Genomic DNA, 16,423 nt, shown 5'->3' on the forward strand with positions numbered 1-16,423 from the left:
TGTCCGCCGGCTGAGTCCCGTGTCCACCCGCGCGCCCGCCCGCGTGTCCGCGTGTCCGCCCGCGTGTCCACGTGTCCGCCCTCGTGTCCGCCCGCCCACTGTGAGCCGCGCGTCCCCCCGCCTGTCCGCGTGTCCGCCCGCGTGTCCGCGTGTCCGCCCGCCTGTCCACGTGTCCGCCCGCGTGTCCGCGTGTCCGCCCGCCTGTCCACGTGTCCGCCCGCTGTGAGTCGCGTGTCCCCCCGCGTGTCCGCCCGCGCGCCCGCCCGCGTGTCCGCCGGGAGCCGCGTGTCCGCCGGGAGCCGCGTGTCCGCCGGGAGCCGCGTGTCCGCCGGGAGCCGCGCTCGCTCGGCCGGGCGGGGCGGGCGGAGCCGCGCTGCCGTTCGCCTCTCGGGCTGCAGGGGGTGCTGTGCGGCCGCGCCGCCTCCAGGAAGCCTCGCGGGCCTCCGTCCTCCGCGCTGCGGCTCCGCGCTCCCAGGACGCAGCGCGGGCGGCGGGCGCGGGCGACGGCGGGTTGCGGCCAGCGGGCGGGCGAGCGGGCGGCCGGGCGGGCGGCCGGGCGGGGAGCGGACGAGGAGGACGAGAGCGGCGAGGCCTGTGGCGGCGGCGGCGGCCCCGGCCGCGGACAGCGCAGGGCCATGGCCGAGGCGGCGGCGGCCCCGGTAAGGGCGGCCAGACGCGGCCGGACGCGCGGACTCGGGGCCCCGGGGACGGCCTGCGTGTCCCGGGCCCGGCTCACGGCCCGCGGGCCCAGGGGAGGGGCGCGGGGGCCCGGGGGGCGCGGGTCCGCGGGCCGAGGGCGCAGCCGAGCGGGCCCCCACGCCGGCCGATCCGCGTCCCGCCGGAGGCCGCCCCGCCGAGCGCCCGCGGCCCGCGGACCTTCCTGCCCCCGCCCTATCCGCCGCCTCCACCCATCTCCGCGCCTGCCGACCGCCCTTCGCGGGGCTTTCCTGCCCCTCGGCGGCCGCTTCCACCTTGGAGGTGCCTTCCCTCCGCATGCACGGGTCCCCCGCTGCGTGCCGGCGCCGTGCTGCCGTGGAAGACGGTTGCCGTGCGTAGAGCCAGGCGCTGCACCCAGCCCTGTTAGGGTTAGTCTGTCCCCACTGCAAACCTGTGGGGTAGGTGCTGTTACCACCGTCAAACAAAAGGAAAACCTGAGGCCTAGAGAAGTTAAATAACTTGGCCCGGACCACACAGCTAGGAAGTCTGTGTTCAGGGACCCATGTGTGGTGGGGGAAACAGACACGTACGCTGGTAATAACAGTGCAGAACAGAAAGAGGTAAGTGCCTGCACAGGGCCAGAGGAAGGAGTGGGAAGGGCAGCCTCTGTCTGCCCCAGCCCTTCCAGGCAGTGTTCTGTGCCCTGTGCTGACCGGGGCTTCCAGGGAAGGCTAGGATTTCAGCGGCTGAAGTACAGAGCTTTGCAGGTAGGAGGACGCTTGGGCAAAGGCACAGAGCTCAGAGAGGGCAGTATGTGCCCAGGGACAGAAGAGAGCCCTGCGTCCCTGGAAGAGATGGTTGGGTAGGGAGGTTGTGGGAGATAAAGCTGCAGAGAGAGCTGGAAGGGGGTTGGTTGCCTGGGAAAAGAATGTGGACTTCCTCCTGTAGATGAGGCACCTTGGAGGCTTTGGAGTTCCCTTACTGTGGCTCTTCTCAAGCAGAAGTTCCTGCTTCCCTGGCAGCAGTCTGTGAGGGCATCGTACTCTCCCACCCACCATTTAGTAAATGGAGCCGGCACCCCCTCGCCGCACCTCATGGCACGAAGCCTTACCCGAAGCCCCCTGCCCCGTTAAAATAGGAAGAGAATGTTTTTGCCTTAATGTTCTTAAAAAAATTTTTTAATAGTTTTTGTATGCCTTTTTTCATGTAACACAAAAATTGTAATACACAGTCGATACAATTCAAGAATGAGTAGGATTTCTGTGGGTGAGGAGTTGGATGATGAAGGAGACTTCTTGAGGGACTGGCCAGAGAGGAGGAGCAGGGGAAGGGCAGGAAACGTGGATGTTGATGCAGGGTGGCCTTTCTAAGGCCAGAGCTGAGCCAGCTAGAGCTGAGCTGGCCAGCTCAAAGGGCCCAGCCCTGTGTGGTAGATAAACCCTTTGGGCTGTACCACCCGCACCTTGAGAGCAGGAGCGCCACCCACATGCAGTTTTCCCTCACAACAGCCCTCTCCCTAGCCAGAACCTCCTCACCCTTTGAGATCCATCTAAAGCCCTGGCTTCTTCATGTCAGAAGTCCTCTGGTCCTCCTTCCCTCCAAGCACTCTCATGCATTGTCCTTGGCAGTTTATTCTGATTCTGTCAAACTCATTTTGTTACCATTTTTCGGGATATCCACCAGTGATTTTCTCTAAATGATTCACACTAGTTGCTAATAGTCACTTTTTTTATTTTATAAATAGTCACCAACCATTTGTTTAGGCATAATTTCCAGAGTTTTGTATTAGGTAAGTGTTCAGCTGCTAACCGGAAGGTTGGCAGTTTGAATCCACCAGCCACTCCTTGGAAACCCTGTGGGACAGTTCTGCTCTGTCCCGTAGGGTCTTTGTGAGTCAGAATCAACTCAGTGGCAATGGGTCTAGATCCTTAATTATTGACAGAAGGAAGCATAGATACCAGGGTCTTCTCTCTGACCCTTAGGTTCAACCTTCAGACTTGGAAGGGTCAAGTTATTGGCTCCCCCACCCAGAGCAAAGCACACCCTTCCTTTGGATGCCTGAAGCTCTCATCTGAGTCACTGTGACCACCCCCAACAGCAGGATGGCTCTGCCCAGGGGGCTCCACATGTCTGATGACTTGTGCTGTGTGAAAGCCCAGCTTTGTAGCTTGTGTCTGGTGTTCCTGACCAGACTCTAGGGTATGTCATAGACTCTGCTTGCTGCAGCTGCAAAAATGCCCGAGACCGTAATTTTTATCTTGGGAAGGTTGGGAGTAATGAGAGAAAGTCAGAAGTTCAGGGGGCTCTTGTATGTCAGAAAGCGTTCACTCTAGACTGATGACATCTGCAGTAACGGTGACTTTTAGCTTGCAGGACAGGGCAGTTAGGGAGGAGGCAAAATCAGATTCTTCTGGAAGGAGGGAAATTAGCCCTTAGATTTTTATGGTTATTAAAAGGAGACGTGAGATGCTTAAAAAAAATTGAGGTCTGCTACTTGATTGTGCTGTTCCCATGAGCCAGCTGGTTTTTGCCATGTCATCAGTGGACAGCTACTGTGTGATTACGGTGGAGGTGCTGGCTGGGCTTTAGCATATCTTTGGTTTACTATTTCTCCATCAAGATGCTCCAGCTTGGTTAAGCCACAGTTTATTATCAAAATTGTACTGAGTACCTGCCCTGTGCTAGCATGGTGTTGGGGAAAGATGGAGTACTGCATTTGAAAGGCTCACGGTTTAGAGAACAATGAAGGAACTGACTCTAGGGTGGTAAGTGCCATGAGAGATGTGTGCCGCTGAGGCTAGAAGAACAGCACCCACCTCTTGGGTGGTAGCTGAGATGCCGAAAGGAGGTGATTCCCTGGTGTAGGTCTGACATGTGGTACAGGAATCCCTACTCCAACTCAACTTCCCTGTGCCTAGGGGAATAGGACTTAAGGGGCATGGTGGAGGGAATGAATGGTGCTGATCTTCTCTTTATTTCTGAAAGATTTCTCCATGGACAATGGCAGCCACAATCCAGGCCATGGAGAGGAAGATTGAATCGCAGGCTGCTCGCTTGCTTTCCCTTGAAGGCCGGACTGGGATGGCCGAGAAGAAGCTGGCTGACTGCGAGAAGACGGCCGTGGAGTTCGGGAACCAGCTGGAGGGCAAGTGGGCAATGCTGGGGACGCTCCTGCAGGAGTACGGGCTGCTGCAGAGGCGGCTGGAGAACATGGAGAACCTGCTACGCAACAGAAACTTCTGGATCCTGCGGCTGCCCCCGGGCAGCAAGGGCGAGGTGCCCAAGGTCAGCTCATGGGCATCCTGGGGTGGGGGAGCCAGAGCGGCCAAGCCTGTAAGTGTGTGTGTGAGCGTGTGTGGCGCTTGTGGTTCCAGGTGCCCGTGACCTTTGATGATGTGGCCGTGTATTTCTCTGAGCAGGAGTGGGGGAAGCTGGACGAGTGGCAGAAGGAGCTCTACAAGCACGTGATGAGGGGCAACTATGAGACGCTGGTCTCCCTGGGTAAGGCCTGATGCTCATTTCTCTGCTAAGTATGATTTTGGGGCATCCTTGACCCTCTCCCTGCTGGTTTCTCATCTTAGCGATCTGTAAATCACTGGGAACTTAGGCCATTCGAGAAGCTGTCTCTGCTTCCTGCTAAAGAGGAGCCTAGAAAGCCAAGCCAGAGGCTGCCTTCCACCATGGTTGAGGCTCACGGAGTGCCAGGTCTAGAGCATGGAAGTTTCTGTTTTTGTTCCCGAGAGCTGGAGTGGAAAGGGCTCCTACTGCTCTCATAAGTTAGTATATAATTGAGTCCACTTTCTCTTTTAGCCTTCTCTGAGCGGTTACATGCAATGTATGGCTTTACATGATGCTCCTCAAGGGCCGGTGGGGAACATGAGCAGACCACGCTTCTCACTGCTGTGCACATTTTCTTCATGCCCAAGGCTTTGCTTCCATCCACACCTTGGGGCCACTGCTGCTCTCCCCACTCGATACTGCCCAGTAAGAGCCTGCACTCTGTTCTTCGTAGGCTGGCTTCTTCTCGTGATGGTTTCTACGTGTAATGCATGCTTCGTAAGGATGGGGCCAGTGCAGACACAAGGCTGTGTTTTAATTTACGGAAATACATTGCTCCTTAATGTGGCAGCTCCACCAGGGTTTCTCAGCCGCAGCCGTTGGCATTTTGCACTAGGTAATTCTTTGTTGCCGGAGCTGTCCTGTGCATGGTAGGATGCAGAGCATTCTTGGCCCCTACCCACCGGCCACACCCCAGTTGTGACAACCAGAAATGTCTCCAGACTTTGCCAAATGCCCTCTGAGTGGCTGAGAACCACTGCTGTATACCAATCAAGAAATTTTGCTTCTAGGTCATTCTTGGTTTCTGGCCAGCTTCCCAGGCTGCCTGTCCCCAGCTCTGAATTGCATGTGGCAGATGCTAACCTTTCTGTCTTCCCTCAGACTATGCTATATCCAAGCCCGAGGTCCTCTCCCAAATCGAGCAAGGGAAGGAACCATGCAGCTGGCGCCGTGCTGGCCCCAAGATTCCAGATGTCCCTGTGGACCCTAGTCCAGGTGAGGGGCTGGGAGGAGGGCAGGGAGATAACAGGGTCTCACATCAAGCAGAAAAATCAAGGGCCAGGGAGTGTGATCTTTCCAGAGAGAGCCAAGGAGGATGTCAAACTGCGATGTTTTAAAACTAAGATTTTTTTTTACAGCTGAATTAGATCATGTAACTATTCAGTTAACAGTCTAGAAGCTCACACTTTCCATGGTGGAAATGGACAGGAAACATGATCTTCTAGTAAAGAGAGCCAGTGGCCCAGAATGCGGGGAGGAGGAAGGATAGGGGAGGTGGGAATGTATAAAAGACAGAGTTGGATTCATTCATTGCCTCCATCCAAGAACCAGATTTCATTTAAACCCATCAGTAGTTACAGAACATAAGTTATCTGTTACCACATGGTGCAACAATTTTCTTTTATTCCTAAAACACATCCTTTAGAAGTTGTTTTTTAGGGTGTGTTGGTAATGAATTCTTAGATTGTGTGTTTATATATGAGTTCATATTTGTCTGGAAATCTCTCCATTCTATCCTATTTTGAACGACAGGATTCTAGGTGGTTGTCTTCTCTGAGCTCTTTGAAGGTAACTGGCCCTTCTTTGGCCTCTGGGGCTTCTGTTGGGAGGCCGTCTGTCGGTGTTACTGTTGTCCCTTTGTCGTTAATCTGCCTTTTCTCTCTGGCTTCTTACAGACCTGACTTCGGTTAGCTGCAGTTTTGGTACTATATGTCTAGGTTTGGATTTTTTTTTCTTTATCCTGGTTTAATCATTGCTATTTTTTTCATCTATTTGGGGAAATTCACAATGCCATCCCTTTGAATATTGCTTTACTACCATTCTGTATTCTCTTTTTCTGGAACTTTCTCATTTTAGCCTCCATATCTTTGAGCCTCTCTATTTTCCACCTCTGTCTGTATTCTGGAAACCCTGGTGGCACAGTGGCTGAGCGCTGCGGCTGCTAACCAAAAAGTTGGCAGTTTGAATCCACCAGGCACTTCCTGGAACTGCCGTTTGGGGCAGTTCTACTCTGTCCTTTAGGGTCTCTGTGAGCCGGAATCGACTCAACGGCAGCAGGTATATGGGTGTCTATTCTGAGTTCTGAATAATTTCTTCTGATCTGTTTTCTACTTAGTTCACTATTCTCTGTTCAGTTGTGCCATTTTCCTTTTTAGCCCACATATTTGATTTTTTATTTCAATGATCTCATCTTTTAATTCTAAAGTTATATTTGATTCTCTTTTAAAATCTGATTAGCTAGTTTTGTTAGTCCCTTGTATATTTTTCATACTTTCACTCCCCTTTTTCATTTCTCTAAATACATTAAAATTTATATTTTATATGTGATATTTTTAATATCCACAGTCTCTATGAGCCAGATTCTACAGTTCCAAATTTTCACTGACTTTGAGCCAGTTTATTGGTTGGGTGATCGATTTGTGAGCTCATTAGTTATTTGAAAGTTGTGTTTAAACTGCTGTTTTCCTGGGAATATAAATTTCTGCCTCTGCTGGTCATCAGGTGCCAGTGCAGACCTGGGACCACTTCAAGCTAGAGTCTTGGCCCAGAGCTTTTTGGCCACGTTGGTGGTGTGAGTGCCTGCTGGGGTTTGTCAGCTCCCAGGGAAGAGTCTTCTTCCCCCTCAGCCTAGAGCCAAGGCCAGGCCACGCAAGTTTCCTGCAGGGCAGGGTTTCACTTTTGTTTTTCTCTTAATCTACTGGAAATGTTGCCCTTTGGGGTTCTGGACTTACATGTATGGTGGTGGGGGGTCTTCAGTCCACCCTCCCACCCTGCTTGAACCCCAGGCTTTTCACAGTCCTCTACCCCAGATGTGGGCGTTCCTTTGAAGCCTCGGCTCTAGGAGATAAGACATCGAAGGCACATGTCCGTAGTGGTACTGGGCTTTCTGACAGTCTGCCTCTGTTTGTTTTCCTTACTTTATTTACAGGTCATCCATTTTTTTTTTAATGTATTTTTATACTTTACCCAGCATTTTTATATGCTTAGTACTCTGGGAGGAGTTTCTCTGAATATGCAGCCAGCTGTATGCTTGAAATAGAAGTGCTGAACGCTGCATCTGCATCTGTTGAGATGATTATATCGTTTTCCCCATTAATTCATACAAAAAATTTCTTCATTAAATTCTCTGTTAAATTTGTGACTTGTGTTACTACTATGTTAACTTGTCCTTGAGTTTTTGTGGCAAACTTAGTCTGTTCATAATGTATTGCCTTTTTTAGTTTCTTATAAATACATTGCTGAGTTTGAGAGATATTTATTTCATTTAGAATCTTCGCATATATGTTTATCAATGAGATTATTATATACGTTTTTTTCATCTACTGTCCTCTAGTTTTTGCTGTCAAAATTATACTGACCTCATAAAACGAGTTGACAGGTGTTTTCTCTCAGCGTTTTGAAGACATCCCATCATATCCTGATAGCATAATTGCTGATGGAAACCTGCTTTGAATCTGCATCTCGGTCTTTTTTCTTTAGTACCTCTTAAGATTTTGACTTTACTCTTATTCCATTTCACACAAATGTTGTCCAGGTTTATATATTTTTATTTCCTACTTCGAACTGTGGACTCATAATTTCTTCAGTTTTGGAAAAAATCTCAGCCATTACTGCTTACTGCCGTTTACTCATCTCTCTACTCTTTGCTTCTGAAATTTTTACCGGCATATAGTGGTACTCCTTATTCTATCCCCTTTGTCTCTTAAATTCTCTTTCATGTTTTTCAATTCTTTATCTCTCATGACCGTACTCTTGAGTGTTTTCCCTGGACCCAGCTTCCACGTCACTGATCTTCTCTTCAGCTGTGTTCAGTCTGTTATACCATCCATTGAAATTTTCATTTCAGTGACTGCTTTTATCATTCCTAGAATGTCTATTTAGCTTTTTCAAAGTTGTCTTTTTGAAGGTAAGTCTTGCTATGGAGACCCTATTCCTTCTATATTTTTGGCATTTTATGCATACTTGCTTTATGTGTCATTCAGCTTACCCTTTCTGTAGATCTTGGGAGTGCCTTCTCCCCTGAGTTTTATTTTCTGAGTCTTAGGGCCCTTTGGCTGCTCTTCTGGTTTGCAATTTCAGTTTTTTAGTTGGAGTCCCTGATGACCTGTGCCATGAGGTGTCCCTATGGGGTAGTTTTGCATTTGCCCGTTCTGGAACCCCACGGGTTTCCATGGTTCTCAGCCTATTTTTGTGTGAATTTCTCAACCTAGGGCTTCTGCCCCATGTGAATAGTGTGAATTCAGTGTAGACATGGGCCTTGGATTTCCTGTGGGTGACTTTCCACCTGGTCCTGGAGAGTTCCTGCTCTTTGCCTTGTGAATGCTAAAACCCCAGCCCTAAGGACTGTAACCGACTCCGGAGACCCCGTGGGCCACTGGCCTCTGCTCTGACTCTTGGTTTGACTTTGTGTGTTCTCTTTGATTCTTGTATCTGGAATATTTGTTTTAAGTTCACTTAAACATGAGAGTGGGGTTTGGGGGGACTTTTGGTTAAGTTTTGTCTAGATTCCCGTGTTTAGAGTGGGAGAGAGGACTTCCCACTATTAGCCTGTCTTCCCCACCAAGCAGAAGTTGGCCTAAGTACTCATTACATATTCTTCCCTTTCACCCTGCCTGTGTTCCCAGGATCATGTGTCGTCAGGCTTTGCCCAGAAGGCCTGGGAGCCCATTTACTATTGCCTTCTCTTTCCACCAGGCCCTATGCTGTTTGACCCCTTTAAGGCCTCTGTGTCCATTTCCTGGCTGGTGTGGGTCCTCTGTTGCTGTTGGCTCATGCACTCTCCCTTCCCTAGGCTCTGGGCCCCCTGTTCCTGCTCCTGACCTCTTGATGCAGATCAAGCAGGAGGGTGAGCTCCAGCTCCAGGAGCAACAGGCTCTAGGGGTGGAGGCCTGGGCAGCTGGGCAGCCAGACATCGGGGAGGAGCCCTGGGGCCTGAGCCAGCTGGACTCGGGAGCAGGAGACCTCTCAACGGACACTACCCCCAGTGAGTGGCCAGGACGGGAAGCACTGGGGGGCCTGGGCTGGCGGAGGGGAAGGGGCTCTGGGAGTGCTGAGGGGGGTGTCGTGGACTCTCAAGGCATCTGACCCACCGTGAGGGCCACTGAGTTCAGTGCCGCTGTGGTCCACATCCTTGCCTCACCCTGTTCTTCCTCCTCTCCCAACACCGGGCATTTCAATCACTAGTTGCCTCATCTGATTGTAAGTGATATCTGGGCTTCCTAGTGCCTCAGAGAAGGGGGTGAAAGAAGCTGGGTTCAGGAGAGGTCTGGCTGTCATGGTTTTTGCAGGGCGTCTCAGGGCTTGCTCACTTTACCCTCCTGTAGTTTTTCTCTGTCCCCTTTCTTTCCCCGAACCTACAAGCTCTGGTTCCTACCCTGCAGGCGTCCATTCCAGCTTTTCCACCACTATCCCGCCTAGCTCCTGGCAGGCAGACCTCCCTCCCCACCATCCTTCCTCCGCCTGTTCAGATGGGACTCTGAAGCTCAACACTGCAGCCTCCACGGAAGGTATACAGGGGCTGGGAGAGGAGGGAGGGCGGCCCTGTGTGCCTGCTGGGGAAGCCTTGCCCTAGACACCCCAGACACACTTGTTTTTATTGGAGAACTGTCCAGACCTGTCAGCCAACAGGCATTCAGGTTTCTATAGTCTTGTGACCCCGTACACTCTGTTCTTTATCTCCTTTCACATGGTGTTGATCGGTCTACCCTGATAAGCTGACTCCTTGAGGAGATATACCTCCTTCCCAAACTCCAGCAGCCAGGAGCTCCTCTCTTTCACGCAGAACAAAACAGAAACAACTTCTTAGGTAGTTGTTACTACTAAAGACAGGTGTCTGAAGGCTGGGATTGAGAAGAACAGCTACCACGTATATGTACAAATCTCCTATTTCCTTCTGCTGTGTAGGCCAGTTATCTGTTACTTTAAGTAATGATCTCTGCCATATTTAGTGCCAAAATGTGCTAAAAACAAACAAAACAGCCTAGAGCCCTGATAATAAAACTTCAGGATGTGAACTTCGAATGCATTTCCATAAAATCAAGCACACTTTACCCATTGAACAGTGTTTTTATCATTGGCTAGGGGGCACGCTGGTTGATACCTGCTGCATGCCCGGCAGTGTGCTAGGTAGTTCTGGAGGAGTTACACCACAGAGGAGGTGGGGGAGGGACTGCTCTAAAGCCCACAGCTAGTGTGGGGCAGAGCCAGGTAGGACCTCAGACTCCCCTGAATCCCAGGTTAGCACTTTGCCCCTCAGGTATGTGCCACCAGTAGTCAGAATTATTTCTTGAATTCGTGATGAGCCTTAACAGCCAACAGTTCATGGGACCCAAAGAGCCAATTTGATCGCTGCTTGTCCTTGGTGGAGGCCAAGCACAGGTGTCCTCACGGTTCCTGAGCGATGGTCTCAAGGGTAGTGGTCCTGAGAGTGGTGGCTGTGGGGCCGAGTAGGGAGGGGACAGACGACACCCGGTTTTTTTGTCTTTCTCAGCAGACGTAAAAATTGTGATAAAAACAGAGGTCCAGGAGGAGGAGGTGGTCGCCACGCCAGTGCACCCTACTGACCTGGAGGCCCATGGAACCCTGTTTGGACCAGGCCAGGCCACGAGGTTCTTCCCCAGCCCTGTCCAGGAGGGGGCCTGGGAGAGCCAGGGCAGCTCATTTCCCAGCCAGGACCCTGTGCTGGGGCTGAGGGAGCCGGATCGGCCAGAGCGGGATGTCCGGGAGCTGAGCCCCGCTGTGGCCCAGGAGGAAGCCCCCGTCGGGGACTGGCTCCTCAGTGGGGTCCGGTGGGGCTGGAACTTCAGGTGCAAACCTTCTGTGGGCCTGAACCCAAGGGCTGGGCCTGAGGGGCTCCCTTACCAGTCGCCAGACAGTGGGGAGGCTGTCCTGGACCCTGGCCAGGCTCCGAGACCCTTCAGTGAGCCCTGTAAGTACCCGGGCTGGACAAAGGGCTTCAGCCACAAGGCGGGGCTGAAGAAGCACCCAGCAGCTCCTCCCGGGGGCCGACCTTTCACGTGCGCCACATGTGGGAAGAGCTTCCAGCTGCAGGTCAGCCTCGCTGCCCACCAGCGCAGCTGTGGGCTGCCCAATGGGGCGGGCGCGGGCACAGGCACGGCTGGCACCACAGGCGCGGCGGGCAGCGGTGCGCGCGGGGACGGGAGCGCGCTGCGTTGTGGGGAGTGTGGGCGCTGCTTCACGCGGCCAGCCCACCTCATCCGACACCGCATGCTGCACACGGGCGAGCGGCCGTTCCCCTGCACCGAGTGCGAGAAGCGCTTCACAGAGCGCTCCAAACTCATCGACCACTACCGGACGCACACGGGCGTGCGGCCCTTCGCCTGCACCGTCTGCGGCAAGAGCTTCATCCGCAAGGACCACCTGCGCAAGCACCAGCGCAACCATGCTGCGGGCGCTAAGGGGTCGGCCCGAGGTCAGCCGCTCCCGCCCCTTCCGCCTGCGCCCCCGGACCCTTTCAAGAGTCCTGGCTCCAAAGGGCCAGGGGCCACCACAGACCTGGTGACGGACTGGACTTGTGGCCTCAGCGTCCTGGGTCCCGCTGACGGCAGTAACCTTTGAAGCCCCACCAAGGCAAGCGGCCCCTGGGGCTTCCGCAGGCGCACAAGCTTGAAAGGATCGTCTCCGGGCGCCAGGGAGAGACCCAGAGCGCACAGAGATGGAGACCGGAAGAACCAAGCGCAGGCGTGGCTGAGCGCTGATCGCGGAGAAGGAGAAACCATCCAACAGTACAGCTTTCACCTATAAACAAAGCAGAGTTCTCTGGTTGTGAAACTGAGTACCATAGAATTTTAAGTAATTTAATTATGAAACTTTTTTAATTCTGAGGACAAAGCTGGAAGATAGTAGTAGCACCAGTTTAAATTTTGTAGCATACTTTTGGTTTTTGAAGCATGTGTTTGTGTCTGCTGGGTCCTCACCAAGTCTGGCAGTGAGTTGAGTGTTGGGGTGGCTACCAGGTGACTCCCTGGAGTGGGGTATCACACCATGCCAGGGTAGGCTGGTCCAGGCCTGGGGCTCCGAGCCTCTGGGAAGTGAGGACAGCTGGGTTCCAGGGGGCCCCACCCTCGTCTCAGTGGGGAGAAAGACGTCCCTGAAGTAGCCTGTCTGTTTCCCAGCTTCCCTCTCTGTCTGAAAAGGCTGGTCCTGTTTGTGTTGTCCCTGTCACGGCTGCCTGCCGTTCCTACCAGAAGGGAGCTTGTCCATGCCGCCTTTTCCCTAACTCCTGGACCTCCTGAGGAGAGCGGTCTGAAAACATGGCTTTGGGTCTGGAGAGGGGGAAACAGGCTGGGGGCTTGGGCCCAACACACCGCCCACCCCTGGCAGAGCCCAAAGGAAGCAGGGCATACTGCCTGCACGAGGCAGCCCTCCACTCCAGTAAGAGGCTCTGCTTATCTTGCCTCTTTGTGTAATGTTTGTTTTGTTTTGTTTTCAAAATGCTTTCACATTGCATTTCATTGGTCATTATCGTGACTTTGTGCAGCAGACAGGCCAGGTGTGATTTATTTTTAGAGCTGAGGAAATAAGTTGCTCAAAGAGCACACATCTTAGGTCCTCACTGGGTACGTTGTGGTGTGCCACAAGGTGTGAGAGCCACAGGGTAGACATGGCCCATGGTCCTGGGACATCAGCTTGGGGGAGAAGGGTTTTAACGTTGGCCTTTTAAAAGACCTGTTCCCGCACCTGCACGGGTGAGATCATCAGGCCCGCAGGTACCACGTCTCTGAACACCTGCCCTTGGTGTGTGTGTGAGCTCGCTCTCTGGTCAGGGGCACTTGGGAGGCAAAGCCTGAGAAGCTAGGGAAGGGTAGGTGGCTTGCTCATTCCCTGTGTCTTAACATCTTCATGGTGGAAATAGAAACGGACCCAGTTTTCTTGATTCTACCATAGTGCTGTCTTGACCACGTGAATATCCAGTCTCGTTTTGTTGAAGCAGCCACTGGTTCTCTTACCCAAAATGGGTACCTTGGTTCCCCTGCCGGAGGGAGAGACCAGATATTTCATTCATTCAGCAACCTCATGCGTACTTTTATTAGGCAATAGACTAGTTAAGAAAACTGTTTCTTTGTACTGTATATTTTGTACCTGTTTACACTTCTAATATTGATATAACTGATATTTTGAAAAACAAATGAACAGAAAACATCCTGTTAAAATAAAATCTAACCAGCACCAAGGCGGTTTGGTGGGTTCCATTCTTAGAGCTGTGTCTTTGGCACTGAAGCTTCTGACCACACCCCTAAGGGAGCTGTGTGGTCAGCTTCCTCAGCACTGTTCTTCTGTACTCGGTCACCTTGCACCCAGACAGGTGCCTGTCCCTGAGAACTCAAAATGGAAGAATTCCAGAGAAGTTAGACTTGGTGAAGATAAACTGACATTTGGAGGGAAATCAAAACACGTCAGGTCACTTTGTTTCAGAATATAAACGTGTTTTTGTAATTTTGTTTTATATAATTTGGTATGATGGCCATAAAGATAGAAAAGTCTGGGAGGAAAGTTGCAAAATGTCGAAGAACATTGTACATTGTCTGATTTCTCCTTGAAACTTTTTCTTATCGTGCAGGAGGTGATGGAAGAGTTGATGATGCCTGTAGTTGTTGAGATGCCTGAACTTGGAGCAAAGTCCATCTGATGTCTGAGTGTAGTGGAAGTGAACTGGGATTGGAGGTGTCCTAGGTCTGAGCTCTGGTCCCATAACTTGCTAGCTGTGTGACCTGGGGCAAGGGACCACTTCTGGTCAGCTGTACTAACGTACGTAATGAGGGTATTGCATTCTGTGACCCTAAAGATCCTAGTTCTGTGGCTCTGAAGCCTGTGGTCCTGGGACAGAGCGCCATGTACAACTACACCTCATCTCAGGAAGGGCACGCGTGTCAAGCTGTGGAGAAGGGCCAGGAACATAACTGGCTGGTGCCTCACATCTAAATTTAAAAGAAAGAAGGGACAGAGAGGGGTATTTTCGAAAAATGCAGGTGAGATGCCTTCTGAGAGCCTGGCAAGATGTGGTCTCGAGGAGCCTTATACCTTTTCAGCACAGAGTATGGTAGTTCTCTGGCCTCCTGAACTGGAGACATCTAGTTTAGCCTCTCTCCAGCCTGTTCCTCACAGCTACTGAAGTTATCTGCAAAACATAAATTTAATCATGTCCTCTGCTTCACAAACAACTCTGCCCTTTGGGCAACTCATTGTCCAAACTGGTCTGCAGCCTCAGCCTCTACCACAGCCTCTTTCAGGTGGGAAACTGCTCTCAGAGTCTCAGGGCCTCTGCACAGGAGGCCAATCTGACTTTCCACCTGATGAGGACCTTCCCACAGCACTTGGGACTCACTGCTAATGCTGTATTTAACTCCACTGTACCATAACCACTTGTGGTGTGTGTGTGAGCAAGCTTGACCTCAGCAGGTGGCCTGGCCCTAACCTGTGACAAGACTTCACAGGCCTGAGAAATTACCTGGTAAAAGTGTCTGGCTAGTAGATATAATAAAGAAATGGCCAAGAAAAGGCAATTGACAATGCCCAAGTAGCAGAAAGCAATCCTCTTAGCTTCCTGTCTGGTCCAGGAAGTTGAATGCCTGGGGTGAGGGTGGGAGGAGCCACAACTACGCTTGCAGGGCCACTCAGGGAACTTTGGGGCTTCATGCTACCAGATTTGGTACTGTTTTCTCATTCTTTAAAAAAAAAAAAAGATTTTCTCAGATGGAAAAGCACTGTCAAAGGCCATGGAGCTTGAAGAGTTGGGACACCCACTCAGTGGTAATTTTCTGAGCACCAGCAGGGAACAGTCACACATGGTCTTTGCTCCTTATGAGGCTTCTAAAAGGCAGCTGGGGAGTCAAGTGCTGGCTATGTAATTAATTTTTTTAGTTTATTTTAAAATCATTTTGAAAAAAATTTAAATGTAATATGATGCAAAGAATAATCCATCTATTCAATAAATATTTATGTAACACCTATTACATGCCAGAGTAATACTCATGTTCCCGTCAACCAGAATTAACAATTGTTAACATCCTATCAGGGCTGCAAACTGGTTCTATCCAGTTCCAACTCCTACTGAGAATTTGCATTTCTAACAAGTTCCTTGCTGAGAATTTGCATTTCTACCCAGATATACTGAATCAGAATCTACGTTTTAACAAGATCCCCAGATGATTCTTATGTTTAACTTCCTAGGAACTTGTTAGATATGGAAATACAGACTTCTTGTTAGAAATGCAAATACAAACTTCTATGGTTTGCTAGAATGACTCAAAACTCAGAAAAATGCTGTATGTATGACTATAGTTTTATTATAGCAAAAAGGATGCAAGAGACACGTAGGTGAGGCCTGGGAGGGTCCCCAGTGTGAAGCTGCTGTGTCCCACAAGTTGCATTACCTTCCTGATGGCATTGATGTCTATCACCAATGAGGAAGCTCATCTGAGCCTCAATGTTCAGACTTTTTCTTAGAGTTTAACTACACAGGCATGATTGATTAATTCATTTTCCACATGATGAAACAATTTCCAGGTCCCTTCCCTCCCCAGAGGATGGGCTGATATTACATGGTGGGCTTTCTGGCATGGCCAGTCTGTATCCTGAATAATTCAATCACCTGGGAAATTCCAAGGGTTTAGAGGTTAGCTCCCAGGAACTGGCCACAAAGTCCACATTCTTTGGGTAAAGTTAACAGGTATACACCGCACACCACTGCTCCACAAACTTCCTCAGAACCCTGGCTCTACCACTGGTCTGAAATATCCTACTCAGGCAAAAGCACTGGCCTTAACTTGAAAGTTGAGGCGTTTCCTGAAGGTATTAACAACTGGAGGCTGTCAGTTTACTGCACTCCTTGCAGCTGAATGGTGACTTCTTGAATGGGGAACTGAGTGGCATAACTCCATGGCTGCCACAGATGACAAAAAGCTTATTTGTCTCAAAGCTGGGCTCTTGATGGTGGTGGTAGTAGTGGGGTGTCTTGAGAATTGAAAGCTACTAGTAGTATGAACTAAGTAGCTCATGCAGGTTTGGGATTCAAATTCATGTCATATGTGGAGCTGATAAATTAACAAAAAAATTGGGCCTATGCCAATAATAGAGATCCCTGGCTGAAGCAAACTCAAAAACAGTAGGAATCCTCCCACAATCAGATCACAAACCCTGCTCAATATAAGCTCATAATCACAAATTTCAAAACCCACAAGGAAACAAT

At 50.9% G+C, this 16,423-nt stretch overlaps 1 protein-coding gene across 4 annotated transcripts; it reads left to right on the top strand.

Annotated features, from left to right (window-relative positions):
• The first annotated feature begins 547 nt into the window (after nt 1-547).
• Nucleotides 548-15,178, top strand: ZNF746 (zinc finger protein 746). Of its 4 annotated transcripts, none has more exons than XM_049893526.1 (7): nt 548-659; nt 3,643-3,942; nt 4,032-4,158; nt 5,098-5,211; nt 9,008-9,199; nt 9,597-9,722; nt 10,706-15,178. In XM_049893526.1, the coding sequence occupies exons 1-7, from the start codon at nt 636-638 to the stop codon at nt 11,791-11,793; spliced, it is 1,971 nt and encodes a 656-aa protein (XP_049749483.1). In that variant the 5' UTR covers nt 548-635; the 3' UTR covers nt 11,794-15,178. The 4 variants fall into 4 exon arrangements, with proteins under 4 accessions (XP_049749483.1, XP_049749485.1, XP_049749486.1 ...); XM_049893528.1 differs by having other exon boundaries at nt 10,709-15,178; XM_049893529.1 differs by having other exon boundaries at nt 4,077-4,158.
• The last annotated feature ends 1,245 nt before the right edge of the window (nt 15,179-16,423 follow it).

Source organism: Elephas maximus, chromosome 8 (genome assembly GCF_024166365.1).
Source record: "Elephas maximus indicus isolate mEleMax1 chromosome 8, mEleMax1 primary haplotype, whole genome shotgun sequence".
NCBI lineage: Eukaryota > Metazoa > Chordata > Mammalia > Proboscidea > Elephantidae > Elephas > Elephas maximus.